The 21,204-nt window shown below is 37.8% G+C and overlaps 1 protein-coding gene across 1 annotated transcript; it reads right to left on the reverse strand.

The window, feature by feature from the left end:
* Positions 1 to 10,725: 10,725 nt before the first annotated feature.
* LOC147609901 (cytochrome P450 CYP72A219-like) lies at positions 10,726 to 11,325 on the reverse strand. The gene is made up of 3 exons (XM_086787223.1): positions 11,253 to 11,325; positions 10,968 to 11,115; positions 10,726 to 10,918 (listed from the first exon to the last, which is right to left on the reverse strand). Exons 1-3 carry the CDS (start codon positions 11,323 to 11,325, stop codon positions 10,726 to 10,728), a joined length of 414 nt encoding a protein of 137 aa, XP_086643349.1.
* Positions 11,326 to 21,204: the final 9,879 nt, after the last annotated feature.

A 21,204-nucleotide genomic window follows, 5' to 3' on the forward strand; every position in this document is an offset into this window, starting at 1 on the left:
ATGGTTGAAGACTACCTAGGAAAGAGAGATAGGCAATTTTTCATTGATTGGCCTGGATGGAAGTTGAAAGGAAGATTTGTGAGAGGACATGTGTATGGTTTACATATTTGTCCATTGTGGAAAGAAGCTTGTGAGTCCTCTTGACAGTCTTACCCGACAGCTTGCAGTTGGGCGTGTGTGGATTACACTCAATCACGTTGCTATGGTCTACAACACTTTCTCTGTTGATCAGCACAGGTTGTGAGATGGGGACATACAACGAAATGATCGTCAAAACTGGGGGACAGCCCAAAGGATTGTCTCTAGACAAGTGCAAAAATGTATGAGGGAAATGCGAAAGAAAGAGAGGAGCATGCAAGGGACCGAGGCATATTTGCAGGTTGTTGCTGACTACATAGACATATTCTTATCACCATATTTAGACTTGGGACAGCGTGTGGTGCTTGCAACTAAAGTGGTCTTCTTCTTCAAGCTGTGGAGATTATGGCTACATCACCATCTTACATACAAACTAAAGGAAAACTTCATTAGCAAAGAGGCATACATAGACATCCAACTTTCTTGCCATTTTGTTGTTCTACTTATAAATATGTTTCGGGAGTTCTATCCAAATTTCAAATGTCCTCTACATCTCACAGGATCTGATGCAGCGGAGATCTATTTCAGCAAGATTGGCGGTATGGTTGGGCAAGAAAGAGCGTTTGATTTTGGAGATCTTTTGCATTGTGTTGGTAGTTTGAATCAGGTTGCCATGCATGAGTATAGCTCAAATGGGGTGACTTTTTCAAGGGCCCATAAGAAACAAGATTACATTTGGAAGGACTTGAACCTCGGGGGGGTCACTATATGTAAAATATCCCTATCGCGTGCGTTCAAAGCTTATATTTTAAATCCCTTATTTGTGAATTTTTTAATCTATATAATATCCCCTTTTCTTTATGAATCTGTAAATTTTTTTGAAAAAATTTTAAATCATACCCTTATGTAAATATATTTCTGTAAGTTTCATAAATTAAAATTATGCTTCTGTTGAACGCACATGATATTCACATTTTTTTGTGAGTGACCCCCCCGAGACTTGAACAAGCATGAAGGTGTTTTGGAAGCAGATCTTGGGAACTATGAAAGTGTTTTCTCTGATACAAAGATGATAGATGCATTAAAAGAGGGATTTAAGCAGGCACAAACTTTATGTGAGACATTGGGCCTCAAACCTTGCATAAGTGAGGGTCTTAAATGGTGGAAAGAGCCTTGGTTAGATACAGAATCAATGTGGTCAAAGCTAGATACTGAAATGGGCAGGGCAGATGAGCATGATGACTTTGCGGAGCCATGTGGTGATGATAGCCCCATTGGCGATGAGAGCAATGAAGATGACGAGGTCATATCTTTGAGTGAGATTCGACATGAGATCGATGGGCTTCTTGATGAGGCAAGCAATGAAGCTGAGAAGAAGAGTATCTCACCGGTGGTAGAAGTTGATGGCAAATTCATCTTCAAATCTACTTTGGTAAGCCAACTCAATGGAAACTCTACATTGTCAAAGGATAGGTTGACTAGGGTGAAGCAAGGAGTGTATTTCACCCACAAGGAAAAAGAAGCGTCATCTAGTAATGGCAATTTTTTTGGAATAGGGTTTGATTGTGCAATTTATTTCCATGATGTGACACATGGAGAGGGACAAAAAAGGTCAAAGAGAATTGGAAAAGCTACAAATTTGAAGAAGATGGACACACTTCATAGCACTTGGTACCTTGGAAGAGTTCAAAAGATGAGAAAGAAGGTAGGTGGCAGGTATGTGGATTATAAGCGAGGTTTTAACTTGACGGACTAGCCTCAAGGGGTAGAGATTCAGCTTGGTTGGTATCAAAAGGTGAAAGGGCGTCGAACATTTACTTATGACTTGATGGACTTGAACATGGTCAATATAGAGTCAGTTATTACATTGGCACATTTAACATACAATACAACAATTGATAAATATGAACTACATCAAAATGACTACAAGCTTTTTAATGATTTTGTAAATACTTCAGATTAGTTTTTCATGTGATTCACGTAAGTGTTGAAGCATTTAATTGTATTTTTAAGTCATGTTATATCAGATTTTTGCATCATTTTTCTCATTTTCATTTTGATTGTAGGCAACAAGTCATCAAACACATAGGGAGGCAAGAAGCTGATTTGACATGGACTGTGACTTATGTAGACTCATGCTTTTTGTAGCCGTGGTATGCATGACTATGTATGAGGACATGTCTAAGCGTATATTCAAGGACAGTTTTTGTGAGAGAAAGTAAGTCTTAGTTATTGCTTTAATTCAAAAGAATAGAGGAACATCTTTAGCTCACTTATACAAAATTTCTCTTTTGATTGCTATCAGATTGTTTTGCAGATCCAATTCATTCCTAAGGCAATCCATTTTGGCAGAGTAGGCAATGGGACCTACAATAGCGGCTAAAGAAAGAATCACAAACACTTATACATATTGTAGATTTTTGTTAAATGTCATGTATATCCCTTCGATAATGTGGGTAGCTTGAGTATAATATACATTTGAGCAGCTCTAGTCAAGGACATTATATGAAGTTCAATGATATGAGTGTATGATGAGTAGGTGTTTAATCCAAGAATAGGTTACTAAAAAGCATGTGCATGTCTTTTATTGATTCCTTGTTAGACCAGTTCTTATGTGCATGCATATGTTTTTATTTGTGTTGCAGCTGTTGCCCAATTTTATTTTGACAGGCATGACAGTTGGTGTTGTCTGCTTCACAATTTGGATGTCAACCATATGTAAAATGTGTCATCTTGATTGTATGTGTGCTATGAAATTCCACACTAGCTTTGTTGTTGAGAGACAAGCTCTTTCGACGATGTTTATGCTCTCGTTCATTTTATTGTAGTCAATGGATTGATGCTTTTAGACAAGCTCTTTTCAGAGCATTGATGCAAACCCAAGACATCTTTTCAAACACATTTTCCTGAATGCACTCATAGGAGGATATGCAAAGCAAGGGCTGGTTGCAGAAGCTCTGGGTTGTTTCCAATGGATGTAATGTGAGGGCATCTCTCCAGATGAAACCAAATTTTTTTTGTGTTCCCAATGCATGTAGTCACTCCAGTTCAGTTTATTTGGATGTGATGAGAAATTGAGCTTTGTGGTTTTCTCATAGTTTTTTTGGGAGAAGCTGACAGGGCAAGAAATTTCATGATGAGATTGCGGGTCAGGGGTTGCTGAAAAATGATGTGTGCTTGGAACTACTGTGGGCAACATGCATGGAAAATTTGGTGTACTCCTTGTTTAATTAGAAATTGCAAATCCCTAACAGTGTTGAGCTTGCAAGTGGGCTTGTATACACGATTGCCCCCTAGCTTCACAGATAAATTTTTGGTATTTCATGTATGGCATCTTCTTAAATTATTATTCTTACAAAAATCATTTTATTAAAAGCCCTTTTTACAAGTGATTTCAATACCATGTGGCATGCATGTCTGTGTGTGTCTTTTTCTCAATTCTTACACAAGACAATGATTTTGATCTAGAACAAAGCCCTTGGCTGCAAAACTAGTTAGTGTTGTGTTTGTAGACTGTAGAAATGCCCTTTGATGCTTGTACTTTTTGTTATGTTAGGCTTATGATTCATCATTCAACTTAAGTTGAAAGAATGAAGGACACACCATTGGATTAAATAGTTTCTATTAGATATGCTTGTAATGTCTATAGACATTTGATACACATTGTGGGAAAAGGGGACTTTCCCTTTTTGTTTCCCCAATAGTGTTCAACATCATGAGCTTATGTAGAGAGGGAACCGGTTGAGGGCATTGGACTGAAGGTAGGTATATGGTGCCTCCCGCTCTTGATGTTTTTAAGTCTTGGAAGTGGGAATTGGTTGGTGTGGCAATTGTCGACGAACCTTGTTTAGCTGCCTAGTTCAGATAATGTTGAGAGCACCATAATAAAGATTGTAAGCTTCTACAAACACAGTAAGGAGTGTCAACAAGGTCCCTTGTGTACGATGTAAGTTGGATCAAGCATCATCAGCATGTGCTTGTTGGCAATAGCCATCATCTATATAAAGGTCAGTTCTATGGATCCTCAGCTTAGTCAATGGCATCATCACAACATGCCCTGTATATAGTCCAAGGTTAACACCAAGCACCATTATAAGCTATTGTGGCATCATCACATCATGCCCTGCATATAGTTGAAGGCCAATGCTTATTATAAATTGATGCTTATGATATTGGTTTGGAGACAAGCACAGTTTAGACAAGTTTCCACTATAATTCTCACTTTGCGCATTACGACAACAGCATCCATAGGGAAGGCACCACGTAGAAGTTTTGGGCATTTTCCCATGTGGTAAAGAGGCGTTCCCTTATGTTTCCCTATAGTGTGCAACATTATTAGCTTCTACAAATGAGGCTCTGCATGCGTTGTGGGGCAGGGGGTGTCAGCCCCCTCCTTCAGGGCCGGCAACCCCTTGCCCTCCACTGCATCTAGCTAGGTATGCTCCACCTCACCCTGAGGAAGCTCATGATGTTGTCACAATCCTCAATGTGGGAATCATAGTGAAAATGCCTAAAACTTCTTGTGATAGATAGGGGCTCCTACACTCCCTTGCCCCCAACTACACCTAGCTAGGTATGCAGTGCCTTCCCTACGAAAGCTCGTGATGTTGAAAACTATAGGGAAAAACTAAGGGAAAGAGGCCTTTTTCCCAAAACGCCTAAAACTTCTTGTGAGGATGTATGAGGTTGCAAACCGTGCTCCAACTTCACATACACAAGCCATGTTTGACATTCTCGTTTGTGGGAAAAGAGCCTCTCTCGCTTTGTTTTTCCTGATAGCATTCAACATCATGAGATTTTGCATAGAAGGAACCACATACCTAGATAGGTCTGGTTGGGGGTAGGGTATCCTGGGGGCCAACAATCCCTTATCCCCAACTGCACCATGTAGGTATGCATAAGCTCATCATGTTGTTGTAGTCTGCGAAGCAGGAATCATAGTGGGATTTTGTCTAAAACTTCCTATGATACTAGAAGAGAATTGTTAGGTTTCCCATATGTAAATTGTAGGCAACAAGAATGCACTACTACATCTTAGAGTTGGTAAGAGGATCCTTTTGTTTGTTCTCCCATAACCACCTAGAACGAGACAACCCTTATTAAAATGGCACTACAATGTGAATAACCATGGGGGCATCCATGGTATTCAATTCTTTGTTTCAATAAACTTGCATTCCTACTTTCTAGGAAGACCTTGATAATCTCACTAAGTCTGCATGCTGGCCTTCTTTCAAGGCATTTAGAAAGGACATGTTCTTAAGGATCTCCCTTGTTTTCTCTTGGAATGCACAAATTCCAAGATAAGGTCAAGGTGAGAATGTGTACAACATGACGGCATCCTTCTAGATGTAGTAGTATATGCAAGTTGACAAAGGCTTATCGATTATTCTTGTGATCACCTTTTTCAATAATTGTGGCGTGATATCTTTAAATTTAAATTTACTAGAGGGGAAAAAAAATTCTATGAGTTGGAAATTTTAAAAGTTTAGGAGGGTTATAATAATATATTACAAAAGTAATAGGAGGTATGCATAAAATAGGGGAAATCAGGCTACAGAGGGGTTTTAAAATATGCCTTTGAACGCACGTGATACAAAATTTTTTGGAAGGTGGAGGCCCCGGGGCTCGTAAGGGCTTCTTGTCCCACTAACTCTATGCTATTCGTCATTCGGATGGATCTACGCGGTCATCTATAGATAGGGAAACATCAGCCAACAACTACATTAATGGGAACCTCCTTGGTCCCTCGCGAGGTGGAAGGAGATCACATCATCTTGTATGCTTACATAAATTTACATGAGCTTTTATTTTTGTTCAACTTTGTGCACAAATGTAAATTGCTTACCGATGTTATAATCTACCATGTTGAATTGATCTTTGCTCGCTTGTGTGCTCGACCTCAGAGAGAGAGAGTTCTTTTAAATGTGTGCTCCACCCAATTCGAGGAGACAGAGAGAGAGAGAGAGAGAGAGAGAGAGAGAGAGAGAGAATGAGTACTTTGATATTGTATGTATCTATGTGAGAGAAAGAGAGAAGTATTGTAATGAGAGAGATAGAGAGATAGAGAGAATCATTGTTCCAAAGCACGTACATGATAGAGCTACAAAGAGAACTATGAATTTTTAATCGTTTAAAATATTCGTTAAATGGCACTTATGCGATGCCCATCATCATCATTCATTGAATGGCACTTATGCGATGCCCATCATCATCATTCAAGTGACGCAGTGAGACATACGTCTTTTAAGTGACACAGTGAGACATACGTCTTTTAAGTGACACCCAATCAGCAAGTGTCACATATGCAATGCTTTTTTTGTCGCTTAAGTGATGTTTGTTGCGCTATCTGGGTGTCGCTACCTGAAGTCACATAAGTGACACAAAGAAGCATCGCTCTACGAGCAGGTTGTGCTGTAGTGGCCTTAGAGAATTCCCTGGAGGCTATAAAATCATTTTACTTGGTAATGAAGATAAAAGAAAGCTATTCCAAAAGAATATACGAGCTTATAATGCCTTGGCTTTTGTTTCACTCGGTGCTCATATTGATGAAAGATTTGGCAGAAATATAAGTGTGTATAATTTTCAAATCCATGGTAGTTTGTATCATCATGTTGGAACATTGTTGCCGAACTAGACACAAGAAGACAATCCACAATATGCACAACTATATGTGTATGACACAGAACAGAGTTACAAAATCATTTAGATGGTATGCCTGGGTTAGATCTTGATCTATTGGGAAGGATGCAAGAAATGATGCATGAATGTAATCCATATGCCAATGTGTTTGAGTCTATGGGAACATTTCTGCAAAGTAATCCACATGTAGAGTTAAGGATGGTAATCTTCGAGACATGTTATACTTCAAGATAGTATTTGGTGCCAGCTGCTACTAGCAAGGTCGGTGCTATTATGCCAAGGAAAAGGGGATGATTTTGATCTTGGATTTCAAGATATTCAAATATTCTCCCATAATGGAGTGGTAAAAAGAATAAGTAACTTACATCGGTCATATATGCCACTCGTGTGTTCACGAGGATATATATATATATAAATATACAGACACATATAGATATACATACATACATACATACATACATACATACATACATACATACATATATATATATATATATATATATATAGATATACATACATACATACATATATATATATATACATATATATATATGTATATATATATATATATATATATGTATATATACATATATATACATACATATATACATACATATATATATATATATATGTATATTATACATATGTATGTATATATATATATATATATGTATGTATGTATGTATGTATGTATGTATATGTACACGTGGATCACAACGTGTGCTACCCCTACATGGGAAGTACACATGGAAATGTCCGAACTCAGATATTACACGTGATGCAAAGTGTGTGAAGGGTCCACCCTCGAGCTCTTCCTCGTGCTACATAACCCAAGAGACTCGTCTATTATCTTTGAACTAACACTTTGAACTAGCACTTTTTGCTCTTTTTGCTGTAGAAACCTCCACTAATCTCTCCGAGACTAGTACTCCTTTCTGATGATAGAGGTGGCTACTATTATATATAAGTGTGATCGCATACAGCATGCTATTCCTCCAAAAAAAATGAATCATGCTCACATAAACCACGTAGTGACTCCAAGAGTTCACTCTTGAAGGTGGTGAAACTCAACTTATTGACCATCAGCATGTGGCTGAGCTCATCTGCTACGACGTTAAATTTACCTCTCTCGAGTGTAAGGTGAAACTCCTATAGGATCTCTGCCCACCACACTTTTCCACCCTTTAACTGACCTTGACTTTAAAGCCATTTGAGACTTTTATGATCCATCCAGACCTTAAACGTAGTGCCATACAAATAATGTCACCACTTTTTTAGAGCATGAATAATTGCTCGTAACTCTCGCTTGTAAGCTGAGTAGTTACGCTAATCACAGTCACAATTCTTGCTTTCAACTACAGGAGGTCATCCCCTTTGCAACAAAACCGCCCCAATGGCCTCCCCACTAGCATCTGTCTAAAACAAATGCCTCATTGGGGTTCATAATGCTCAATACTGGTGACGTCGCTCGCAATGGCCACCTCGAGGTTCTCAAAACTTCTTCAATGAGGATCCCCACAACGAATAGTTTTATCCTTTGTCCTCAACTCATCGATTAAGGGGACTATGATCTTTGTGTAGTCCTTTACATACTGTTAGCAAAACCTCGACATACCTAGAAAAATCTATAATTCCTCAAGATTTATGGGTTCAGGCCATCTAACAATGGCATCCACCTTGTGAGGATCCATCTGCATACCATCCACGGAGACAATATGGACTAAATAGTGGATCTTCTAAGAAAAACTTTCACACTTGGATTTCTTCCCAAATAGTTTATTTTCCTTGAGGAGTCTAAACACGAGAAAAAATGTTGTAAGTGTTCTTGTTAAGGAGTATAAAATTGTTGTAATTGTTCTTCTTTTAACTTACTATATATACGTATGTCGTCAAGGAAAACTATAATAACTTTTTCCAAATATGGACGTAAAAGCTTGTCCATCAGCATCATAAAAAATGTCACTGGAGCATTCGTCAAGCCGAATAGCATGACTAGGAACTCATAATGTCCAAAACGAGTCCTAAACATGGTCTTGGGAACATCTTGTTCCCTAATCCTGACCTGATGATACCTTGATCTATGATCAATCTTAGAAAACTTTTTCACACTGTTGAGTTGATTAAACAACTCATCAATGTGGGGCATAGGATACTTATTCTTAATTGTTATTTGATTAAGAGCACTATAGTCTACACACATCCTCATATAACCATCTCTCTTTTTACCAAAAGAATGGGTGAATCCCATGGCAAGGACTCGGGTGTATAAAGCCTTTCTTCATATACTCAGCTAACTATCATTCCACTTCCTTTACCTCTGATTGGCTTACCCTGTAAGTAGGTTTCCTTATAGGTTTTGAGCCTGGTAGCACGTCAATGCCATGGTCAAGCTCCCTGCAGAGTAGAACCCCATCTGGGAGATCATTTGGAAACACATCCCTAAACTCTCTCAATAAATCACTCAAATCAATTGCGTACTTTTGTTTTATTTTCTTAGTTTTAGCCTAGGTATTTACGTTTGATTCACAAGAAGACAAAACAAGTTTTGGAAAATAGTGGTCTCAACCAAGGCCATTTGAGTTATCACAACTTAAATTAGTTTCAACTACGGAACCTTTATCAATCACATTTATTTCACCTACGTAAATAAATTGATGCAAGAGAGTATAAATATATACCTTCTATATGTCATCGACGTTGATGGCATGGCATATTTCTAGGGAAAAAATCATGGATGCAGCACAAATATCCTGCTCACCATGTAGCCTCACTAATTTTCCATCCTGGACAAACTCTAGGCTATTATCCTGGTAGCTACAACTCAAGGTAGGACCAAGGTTATACAACCACTCCCTGCCTAGATAAATATCGGCTGAGGCCAAGTGCATGACCTGAAAATCCAAACTGGCTTTATAGCCCTGCATAGCTAAAGGTACCCCCAAGACCACTGTGTCCCAAACATTTTATCATGACCATTAGCCACCAATGATGCAACGTACAAGTTTATAATTGCTCTCTTAGTCTCTGGCAATCACAACTTCTTAACTAATGCGTAGTTAAGAAAGTTGTGAGTGGCTCAGTGAGATCAATCATGACAATGACTCTGAGACCACCTAACCTGCCATACAAGGGGACCAAATCATGTGGTCCCACTGATGGCTATCACATTGCCTTGGTAACACAGCAACTGTGGTACTATCTGTATGTCCGACACAACAATTACCTCTTTGAACTCTATGGAACTAAGAGGTTACCAATGCATAGTATGCAACTACCGAGAGGATTTACCATTCTTCTTCACGTCACTCTAGAACTACCTCTAGCTCCCAGATTTGGACATGCCGGACATATATAGTGGCCACGTGCCCACACATGTACGATCACCCGCCGGGGACTGCGCCCAAGTGCCCTCTCCCCTGAACGCCGACTCGCTCGCCACCCACCCTATGATGGATGGTTTGAGAGGCCGATTGAGCTCCCCGTTAGTTGCTACAAGCTACATAACAATATGACTTGCTCATACATGAATTTAGGAGGTTTGACTTTCTTAGAGACTCTAGCCTTTGCCCATTTAGTGAAATAATCACTAGCATAGTAATATGACATAATTGAGTCTATCTTGCATGTTGCGATCCTTCACCTTGAAGTAAAATTCCAAAAGTCAAAGCAACCAAAGTGTAATACATCCAGTTGTGTAAGACTTTGGGCCTTTTGCTTGGGTCATACGACACTTGGATGATTCTAGTCTTGCTCTTCTCAATCTCCACTTAAATGCACAAGTTGTGTACGACTTGGGCCATTTGATTGGGTCATACGGCACTTGGATGATTCTAGTCTGGCTCTTCTCAATCTGCATAGGGACGCAAAGCCCTACTCCACTTGAGGACGAATGTGTGCCTTGTCCGACTATGAGAGTCTTTGTAAGAGACCCCCTAAATGTGTAGTGCACCTCCTCCCTAACACGCTCTTGCCATTTTGGACTGCCTGCAAGCAGTAGAAATTTCCAAGTCAACAGCGTTGATGTCGTCTCATGCCCTGCAAAGAAGAAGGTCTCTTGCACTCATCAATGATTTCACCAATCCCCATACTCAGGTTCTTCTGGTTTCCCTGGAGCTCTCCCTTGTTATTAGCAGCCATCATCAGGCCGAGCAAATCGTTGCCATACCTCAAAGAAAGCTTAAGAGCATATGTTAAGAACATTCTGGACATTGAGAAGTGGAAAGCCAGTAATTCTGCACTCAGCTTCTCACCTTGATCCAGGGATATATACAGTGCGATTGACCTCGTCTAAGAGGATCTGCTGCTCATGCTGCATTTCAAACACTTGCTTGCCTTCTGTGAAGCTGCTCCCAACAAATGCAGTATGAGCAGTAATATCAGCTGTCAGACCTCTAAAGTCTGCATGAACATTAATCTTCTCTTCTTTCTCCACTCGAGCTTGTTTCACAATATTTCCTTGGCCTAGGCGATCAGGTTCTGTTAGGATGACTCGAGCTGTGTTTTCGTGTGTGTATGCGCGCGTGCTCGTCTTATACAGTGGAAGTTGACGAGCTGCAAACTATCAGTATCCGGCGGGGTCCTCGTCGGGGTCGTCACCCGTGCTGTCATCGTGCACGAAGACATTATCACTCAAAGTCTTGTTGTAGACTACGCCTCTCAATAAAGGAAAGAAGAAGATTAAGGGCGTATCATTTCTAAGACATGGCACAAAAATAGCACGGATAGCTACTGATAATGTTACGTGGAAGAGTGAATATTATTATTCCAGTAGAGAGCCACTAGTATGACGGATTTTAGACCAATCTTGTTGTGTTGCTACATCATAACATTTTTGTTCTACTTTTGGAGTGTGGTGTTTCAAATATTGGAACACCACACTCCAAAAGGGCCAATATATACAACATCGTATAATAATTGAGCATGTCCGTTCTACTAGCCCCTTTACCATAATTATTTTCAAGTGTGACAACTCATTCATATGTACCTATTCACACTAAAGTTGTCAAGGGTGTTTAGCCCCTCTACCCTAATATTTTTTCAAGGAGGTGTATTCACACTAAAATCTTCATATGTACTAGCCCTTGTACCCTAATATTTTATCAAGGGTGTCTATTCACACTAAACTCTTCATATGCCTAGACTCAACTTTGGGCCCTCTAAGAAGTGTCAACTACGCTTAGAGAGAGATGATCCAAAAAGCCTAAAAAATAAGGTGAAATTGATTTTGGCATTTTCTTGAGATATAAAAGATATATTCTATTCTTAAATATACATAAAAATGATAGAATATTGCTAGTTCTCGAAGTCTTTAATTCGTTCATGTACTATATATACTACGTGAACAATGAATTGGTCAATTCTCCAAGTTTAATGGCTTATATCTCAAAATCTCTACATACAAGCCGAAATAAAATATTTCTTGAAATTTGAACCAAGGATCGTCCAAAAATAGTTCAAATTCCCTCCCTGCAAGAAACTTCACCTCAAATTTTAAAGGTTTTACATATCAAAGTTTACATGTATTGGTACCTTCAAAATCAAGGTTTTTCTCGCAAATTAGTTTGACTCTATACTTCTTTTTACTATTTTGGCACCTTTCTCTTTCCATTCAAGTTTTGCTCTACTGATCAAGAGCAAGGAGGAACACAGAGAGGATCAAGAGGATAGCAGAGGGATCAAGAGCAAGGAGGAATACAGAGAAAAGAGACATCTACAACTTACACATCGAGCTTGAATGTGAATATGAACCTCTAAGTAAGAGAAATAAACCTGATACTTTGTGTACTGCTTCTAAAGAAATGTTGAGGATGCAAGGGAAGAAAAATATAGATTTATGGATTGATGGGAGGTTATATTCAAAAGACCCTTTTACAAAATCCACACCCCCATTTAGGAATATGACATCTCTGCTTAACTTTGTTGGCGATGGCTATAATGGGCTCTTAGGATATACACATCATTTGGAAGCAACAAGCAATGTTCTTAAATTAGAAAGAGATTTGTTTGAGAATGAGAAAATTCATTTGAAGAAAACCATGGAGCAATTTGTGCAGAAGTTATTAAGCAATAATGAAACCATTTTAAGGCTTGAAAAAAATGTCTGAATTAAGACATAAGCAGACCTCATCAGGTCTCCATAGACGACAAAAGAAAACTAAGGGATATTAAGCAAATGAAGGAGGTGGTGGTATCAAGAAGAGAATACATGCAATCAAGTAAGCTCCTTTCTATTAACTGGTTTATTGTTTCTATTATGATATTTTATGAACGGCAATCATTATTGTATATGTTCATATATATCAATTTTTGGATTTCAATCTGATATTAGATTATTATTGCGCCCTGATAAAGAATCAACGACAGAACCTTCTGGCACAAGTCTTCTTTTAGATCGCCAGTATGAAGAAGCACTGACGAATGAGAAGAAATATAAGAAGGTCTCAGAAAAGCAAATTGAAGACTTTTTCAAAGAGAATCAACTCAATCCACAGGACATCCAAGAAATACTTGATGAGGCTGGTATATCACACAGAGGGTACTCAACCATTTATAAGACTTTATAAGAAAAGATGAAGGATTCTAGTATGAAAGGATTATTATTGCCAAATACTTCTTTGGTTTAAAAAAATACGTAAACAAGTAAATGAAGAGGTATTGCAAGCACTGGGAACCCCATTTCATATTAAAGACACCTATGCTGCACCAACAGGAGATATGGTCTATAATAGATACAATAAGATTTTCCTACGACTTGGAGGGCTTACAATGATATGCTGTTCAATTGTTTGAAGTTACTCCTGAATAATATGATGGTGTCCTCAAATTTGTGCTAAAGCTTGATGAGTGTCAAATTATGAAGGAGAGAAAGTTAGAAAGGGTTACCATCACACTGATGAACAGGACACTTGATACATCTATTCTAAAAGATGATCCTAGATGGTTTAGTGTTCAATCTGAAAATAATATATTGTCTTTGGGATCCTTTGAGGTAAAATTAATTAAACTCAGATATGTTTGTGAAAAAAGAATTACATATAAAAAACATTGATGGAATCCTTTAAGGTAAAATTAATTAGACTCGTATATGTTTGTGAAAAAAGAATTACATATAAAAAACACTGATGGGTGTTGCATTCCTATGTTTCTTATATATTGCAGGTAGAATCAGAGAATTTTGATGTTCTACATTAGGTCTTTCATAAGACATCGATGCGCGAGATCATCAGCGAGAGTAGAGAAATGGCAAAATCTTTGATGTGGAAGGCATGGGACAATATAAGGTGGAGTGGCATATGGCGGGTGATCTTAAAACTCTGAAATGTATACATAATGTGTAAAAGGGTGCCAATTCAAAAGTCCCTGCTTATATTGCATGTGCAGTGCAAAGGTGGTTGATAAGAGGTATTGGAAGAAGGCACCGGATAGGCACTTGAAAGACCTAAACTTCAAGCCAATTCTCGTGTATTTTAATGCTCTTGCTTACCTTGCACTTGATGGCATGTATGTAGGATGAAGGGGAAGATGAAGAGGAGGATTTTGATTATCAACATGAAGAAAGTGAAGAGGATGAGGAAGATGATGATGATGATCACTCTGAATCCGATTAGGATTCCACTTAGATACCTCTTCATTGTAAAAACTTTATGTATATATGGCCAAAGGCCCAACACTTTCTGAAATATAATAACTTTTAAGGCTCAATTGCATTCTCCACAATCTATGTGTTTCTTATATTTGTGTTTGTGTCATAAATCTGAAACTGTGACTCTGTTTTAATAAAGAAAAATAGACGGGCTTTTAAAAAATCCTCTTTTTACCTTGACAACAAATTTCAGCAACAAGTAGACAAAACATGACTAAGGATTCTTCTACAAAATTTCACGATTTTCTTCACAACATTATTACTTAGATTATTTTATCACCAAGGAGTAATTTTGAGAGTTATCTTCTATGTTACACGCATTTCTGGGGCAATATTCTCAAGTTTTTAAAGACTTCTGAAACTTTAGCTTTTTGCTAACTATTCAACATCAACAAATTTTATTTTGCCACTTATCTTTTGACATACAAGCTTTACTTCAAATATTTTACCAACTTCTCAAATTCAAGTACATCGCGGATATTTTATTACTTGTGTAAATCAGATGAGGTGCAACGAAGTTGGACATATTGCATGGAATTGTCCACCAAAGTTAAAGTATATTTCACTTGGGATAAGTATGATCAATGATGATGAAGATGAATATTCTTGCTATGACGAGTATTCCGACTCCTAAGGTAACATATTCATTTCATTTAAGTATTATTATAATAAATTTTATTTAAGACTTTTTGTAAATTTCAAGGAGAGTTTTTATGCATCACAAGCAGAACTTCTTGAAGGAATTGGTCCTTCCATCTTGAACTATGCTTTATCATTCTTCACTACTTATTAGTCTTGTGGTATAGGACACAAAGATTAATCCTGTGTGAAGGATTCTGATGCATACTTATCTCTAGATTTATATGGGATAATTTATGATGGTATGGGATACTAAAATTTATTACACATAGAATTCCTTGATAGAGTATCTATTTTGTCATAATTAGAGAAGATACTACAATTGTTACAGTGTAAGACATTGATCTCCTTGACAGAATGTCTATCCTGACATAATTAGAGAAGATACCACAATTGTTATACTATAAGACATTGATCTCCTTTGCTCGCAATACGAAAACACACAATTGAGGTCAATTGCTTATCTAGGCAGGAGAGATGTTACATGTCCGATGTCACCCAACAATGAAAACGGTGCTCGGGGGGTTCATTAGAAGTAAAGCCTGCGTATCATGTGTGTTCAAGGCCTATTTTAAAAATCCCTTATCTATGAATTTTTCATGAATAAAACATACCCTTTTTCTATTCAACCTATGAATACCCCTTTAAATGGTACCCTTCCGTATGTAAAAAATGTGTAAAAAAGGGATTCTTCTATTGAATCGACGTGCTACACTTAAATATTTATTAGTGACCCCCCCCCAGAAACAGTGGGAGAAAAGCCTTGGTTTTCTAACTAAGAGAAATGGGATGAGGAGGTGAGGAAGCATGAAGAACACCCTCGACGATATGTGCATTAAAAGAGGAAGCAGCGGCGAGGCGACTAGAGAGCGTGGGGAGCTCGCACCTCAGGCACGGTGGATGGGACTCATTTTATGAGTATTTTGTAAGTATCCATGATTTATGTAACCTCTCGTTTGTATATCAACTAGTGTACAGTTGTATGTTTTTTTTATGTTTTGTTTTCATGTATGCAGGAGAGGGTGGTTAGATTTCCAGGCTACCGAGCTAGAGAAGCGTTATGCATTCAAGTATGGAACTTATGCCTTGCTTGAGTGCATTGAGCAAGACACCGAAAATGTAGATTAATGGAGAGCTGTGGTTTTGGTAAGTCTTCATACCATGGGTTTCAATAAGTTTATATATCCTTATTTGTGGGTATTGCCAAAGAGCAATACCTGAGCCTCCCCATTGAAGCTAGCTCATAGATTGGACACTAGTTTAGCTCGCATGTTATGCACATTTTTGGAATTGTATAGATCTATCTTTTTTGCACTCCTTTTGGGCATGTATAGTTCACTCGCATATTTGGTAACTTTTTTGTATACAACATTTATCGTATAAGGATTCATATTCAGCAATTGGTAGCAATGTATCTTTGTGGTTTGATATCTAGTAATGAAACTTGATAATCTATCAATGTATCTTTGTTTGTCTCAATTCTTTAAGTTTGTGTAAAGCTTTAGTTGAATACAAATGCAATAAAATCTTGACGTATTTGGCATAATGGTGCATCTACGTACCTAGAGGCACCATTATGCCAAAAACATTTATACTTGCATCCATCAGAAAAAGCATCAAAATGGCAGTTGAAATTTGTCTGCCTCCATCAAAATTTACGTCGAGAAATTGCATGTTTTTGTCTCTATATGTGTCGATAAACATTGGTATATACGTCAAAATGAGCATAAAAAATGATTCATTTTCGACGTTTATTTCAACATTTATTATGACATTGGTTTCGACAATTGTTGGGACGATGTTTCTGACGATTTTATAGTGACGCTTTTTTTGACCCGTATATAGACAATCGTAAATTTTACAAGAAATTCTTTTTCATCACAAAAACGTCAATATTTGATTGCCTTGTAGTAGTGAATTATCAACCATTAAAAGTTCTAAATTTTCCACCTCTCCTACAAATTGCATAGCAGTAGTTCCTATGCATATCTCAACAAATCAAAAATCGTATGATTCCATCCCAAAAATTCTTCTTTTTGCCTCGACAACAAATTTTAGCAACAAGTAGACAAAACATGACTAAGAATTCTTCTATAAAATTTCACGACTCTTTTAAAATCTTGTTCAACACATTATTACTTAGCATCTTTCGGCATCAAGGAGTTATTTTGTGATATATGTTCTATGTTGGACACATTTCTTGGGCAATATTCTTGAGTTTTTAAAGACTTCTGGAACCATAGCTTTTTGTTGACTATTCAACATCAACAAAATTATTTTTGTCATTTATCTTTTGACATACAAGCTTTACTTCAAATATTTTGCCGACTGCTCAAATTCAAGTACATTGGACATTTTATTACTCCCGCACATCAAGGTGCAATGAGATTGGACATATTGTATCAAATTATCCACCAAAGTTAAAGTATATTTCACTTGGGATAAATATGCTCGATGATGATGAAGACGAATATTCTTACTACGATGAGTATTCCGACTCCTAAGGTAACATATTCATTTCATTTGAGTGTTATTATATAGTGATGAGGAGAGCATCTATGTTTATGTGGATGATGGTAGTGTGCATACACATGCGGCTACCCATGCATTTAGCAGTGAGTAGCTGTTGGGTACCTCATGGAGGATCTATGGGAGCCTAGTATATGACCCATTCTTGAGAGATGAGTGGAGTATATGATTGTGACCTCTATGAGGGTTATGCGGACAGTGATGAGGATTATGCCTAGTACATATGGATCATGCTCAGGTAGTCACTTGTGATGTGGATCATGCCTATAGACCTATGCATGATGATGGATGCAGTGACGACATGGATTCACATTTGATGGAGCATGCTATGGAGTATGAGGCATTTTCTTTTGATGCTCATGGATGCCTATGCATTGACACATACATAGTCTATCAGGCATTCACTTTTGAACATGATGTATATCATTTGGGGAGCATTGTGTATGTGGGATTGATATGCCATCCTAATGTTATTCACATATGATCTAAGTGGGTGGTTTTATATGGACTATCATGTATCAACAGGGTCCTATGCATGGGTGCATTATCCTTTTGACCCAAGGGGGCATTGGATGCATCTCATCGATGGATGGGGTGCATTACACCATCCATTTGATCTAGAACGAGGCAGGATCAATAAGGTCATGGGTCATGCATGGCTTGGATTTCCATTCAATCTAGGCATCATTATCATTAGCCTCACTGTCAACAACACCCTCTTATCCTTTCTGTTTGATCTGGGCGGGCATCGTGGATATTTTTTTTATTCGCAGATACACCAAGGCCGTGAGTTCATTTTTGGCTTTTATATTTAGCCTCTTGTATATGTTTTGTGCATGACCACCCTTCGATTTCAAGGGTGAAATCATTATAGGAGGGGATGGTTTATAATGAAGTAGATTTGATTGCACATATACATGAAGGATAGGGCCTAGGTACTTGGGCTTAGGGTCATTTACATGTGTACTTTTGGGGCCTTGGGCTATATTACTACACATAGGGCTCATGGCATTGTACCTTTTTGATGATATACATTTCATGAGTACACTTAGTCTTTTGGATCTCTAAGCTTCCATGGTAAACTTTTCCTTCTTGAGATGTTAGGATGGTGACCCACACCTATGTTGTCACCCCATGCATTGACTGGCCAACCCCACTTTCTTGCATGGGCGATGATAGAGCCATTAAGAAATAGCCCTGCTTTGCTAGCCTTACATCCTTGGTGGAAAGGCGACATATGAACTTCGTAAAAGAGAACATGCGAAGCAAAATATAAAAATAGCAAAGGAGCATGCTCAAATATGACGAAATGTAGCCTTAAGAACCTTAACGTTGAAGTACTAGACCTAATTTTGTTCTACAAAGCACAAGATTAGATGAGAAATCAAACTACAGTAAGTGTAGCCTATAGGTAAGAGACTCCCTGAGTCCTAACTTGCTAAATTTTCCACCAAAGCGACCAGCCATGGGCCCTATTGGGTGGGCTAGCAAGATGGGCAGTGGGCACCCTTCCGGGAGCTAGATGGGGCTACGCAACGCACTGACGAGGCCTCAATCTCTACAAATAAGACAACGATTACAGAGAAGCTCAGGAGATGAGGGACAATAGCACGTTGCACAATGTAAACGGGCCTCAACAGTGAACGCATGCAAAGCAAGCGTGCAAGGGAGTCGGAGTGCATCATGCATGTAAAGCAAGCCTGCAAGGGAGTCGTTGAGAAGTAGGGTAGGTGAGACCATGTGAGGTGGTAAATTACTTGCAATTATTAGCAATTAACAAAATTTAAGATATAACTAAGAGAATCATTAGAGATTAGAGTCTAGAGAATTCTTGAATCTTTATTATTTGAAATTCGAGAATCATTAGAGATTAGAACTAAGAGAATCATTAGAGATTAGAGTCTAGAGAATCGAGAATTCTTGAATCTTTATTATTTGAAATTCGAGTATATTTATCTATAGACTATAATCTAATTTAAGGATAAGTTTAAAAGTATATATTATAAATATAGTATTTAATAAGGCTTATATATATACATATATAAGGCTAAAAAATGAAAAATAAAATTTTTAAACCAGCATGTCAAATGACTTGCATTTTTAAATAAAAACTTTCACAATGACAAACAAGTTTAGAATCATTGCATGTTCTTTGACATGAAAGAAAACTTAAAGCTTTTTTGACAGGCAAAATCACCCTTGGTAGGTAAAACACCCATCAATTTTAGGCCGCAAGGTTGAGTGATGATAAGTTTGAACCAGGAATCTTGCATAAGTGCCCAAGGATCCCTGTGGTGGCGGCTAAAGGAGAGGGAGAATTTGAGAAAAAGAGAAACGAGAAGGAAAAGGAGAAGGAGAGGAAGAAAGGAGGATTCTCGAAAGGGTGCAATTTTGAATTTGAATCTCGCATCTTTCAATGCAACCTTGGTTCGTGATTAGCTTCACCGTTGGTTCAACTGCTAATGCTAATGCTTTTTTTATTTTATTTTATTATACATGCACTTTTTGCACTTCCAATACAATACTTTTCTTACCTTTTCTTTCACATTGCAATGTATGGTTGACACGTTGCGTAAGTGATTACAATCTGTGTGCTGAGGCAGCATTAATGTGGAACAAAGCAAGCAAAAAAATTGTGGTAAGATGGTACAACATAAGAAAAGAATTGACACCGTAGTGTTCGCTAAAAAAGGGAATAGGAGGGTTTTAGGAAGGGATTGGGGGAAGGAAAAAATTCAAATCCGTGGAGTGGGTTGTGAGAGATATATAATAATGATAGAAGAGAATAGCTTGACATTAAAATCGATGATGAGCTATATAATAATGATAGAAGAGAATAGCTTGACATTAAAATTGATGATGAGCTATTTTATAGACAACGGTAAAGTGGATGACTCTCAAGTCCCTTGGGCCCTTCCACAACCCAGCAAAGCTGGCCGATGTTATAGGTACGATCATCGAGATGGCTATGGCTTGGGTTTTTCTGCCATTATCCATGGCCAATGATGGTAGTGGCAAGAATGGGACAGGAGGGAGAGAGAGAGAGAGATAGAGAGAGAGAGAGCCTCAGAGTAGTGCGTGAACTCAAACCAACCAAACATTGCACACTGTAGGAAAAAGATACTTGAAATTTTTGGAGCTTGCTTACCTGCAAAAATGTTTCTTATTTAAGTTTTTATGTATCAATAAAATCCTATATCTATTCATGTGGATACCTTTTTGACATTCATTTATGTTTTTTTAAAAGAAAAATAGAGAGATAATAAATTACTTTGAGATAGAGAGGGGGGGTGAGGGAGATTTCATGAGTCGTGAGATGAATATATAGAATAGAATATATAATGTCTTGACATGTTATTATTATGTATTAATATATGTTTATTTAAAAAGAATTTCTTTATGGAGAGAGAGAGAGAGAAAGAGAGATATTTCATTAGCCTGTACAAAAGAACCAATGGGTCTATGAGCCTACTAGGATGATTACTTTTACCGATGGTCATTTCGTTTACCCTTTGACATAGGCCTATTAGAAATTTTGAGCCTACTGCTTAGGTTACCACTTAGGACATAATAGAGTGCTAGATCAAACAAATAATACCCTTTGACAAAGGCCTATTAGAAATTTTGAGCCTACTGCTTAGGTTACCACTTAGGACATAATAGAGTGCTAGATCAAA

The sequence above is a fragment of the Cibotium barometz genome, chromosome 50 (assembly GCF_041138505.1).
Source record: "Cibotium barometz isolate CiBa-2024 chromosome 50, ASM4113850v1, whole genome shotgun sequence".
Classification (NCBI taxonomy): domain Eukaryota; kingdom Viridiplantae; phylum Streptophyta; class Polypodiopsida; order Cyatheales; family Cibotiaceae; genus Cibotium; species Cibotium barometz.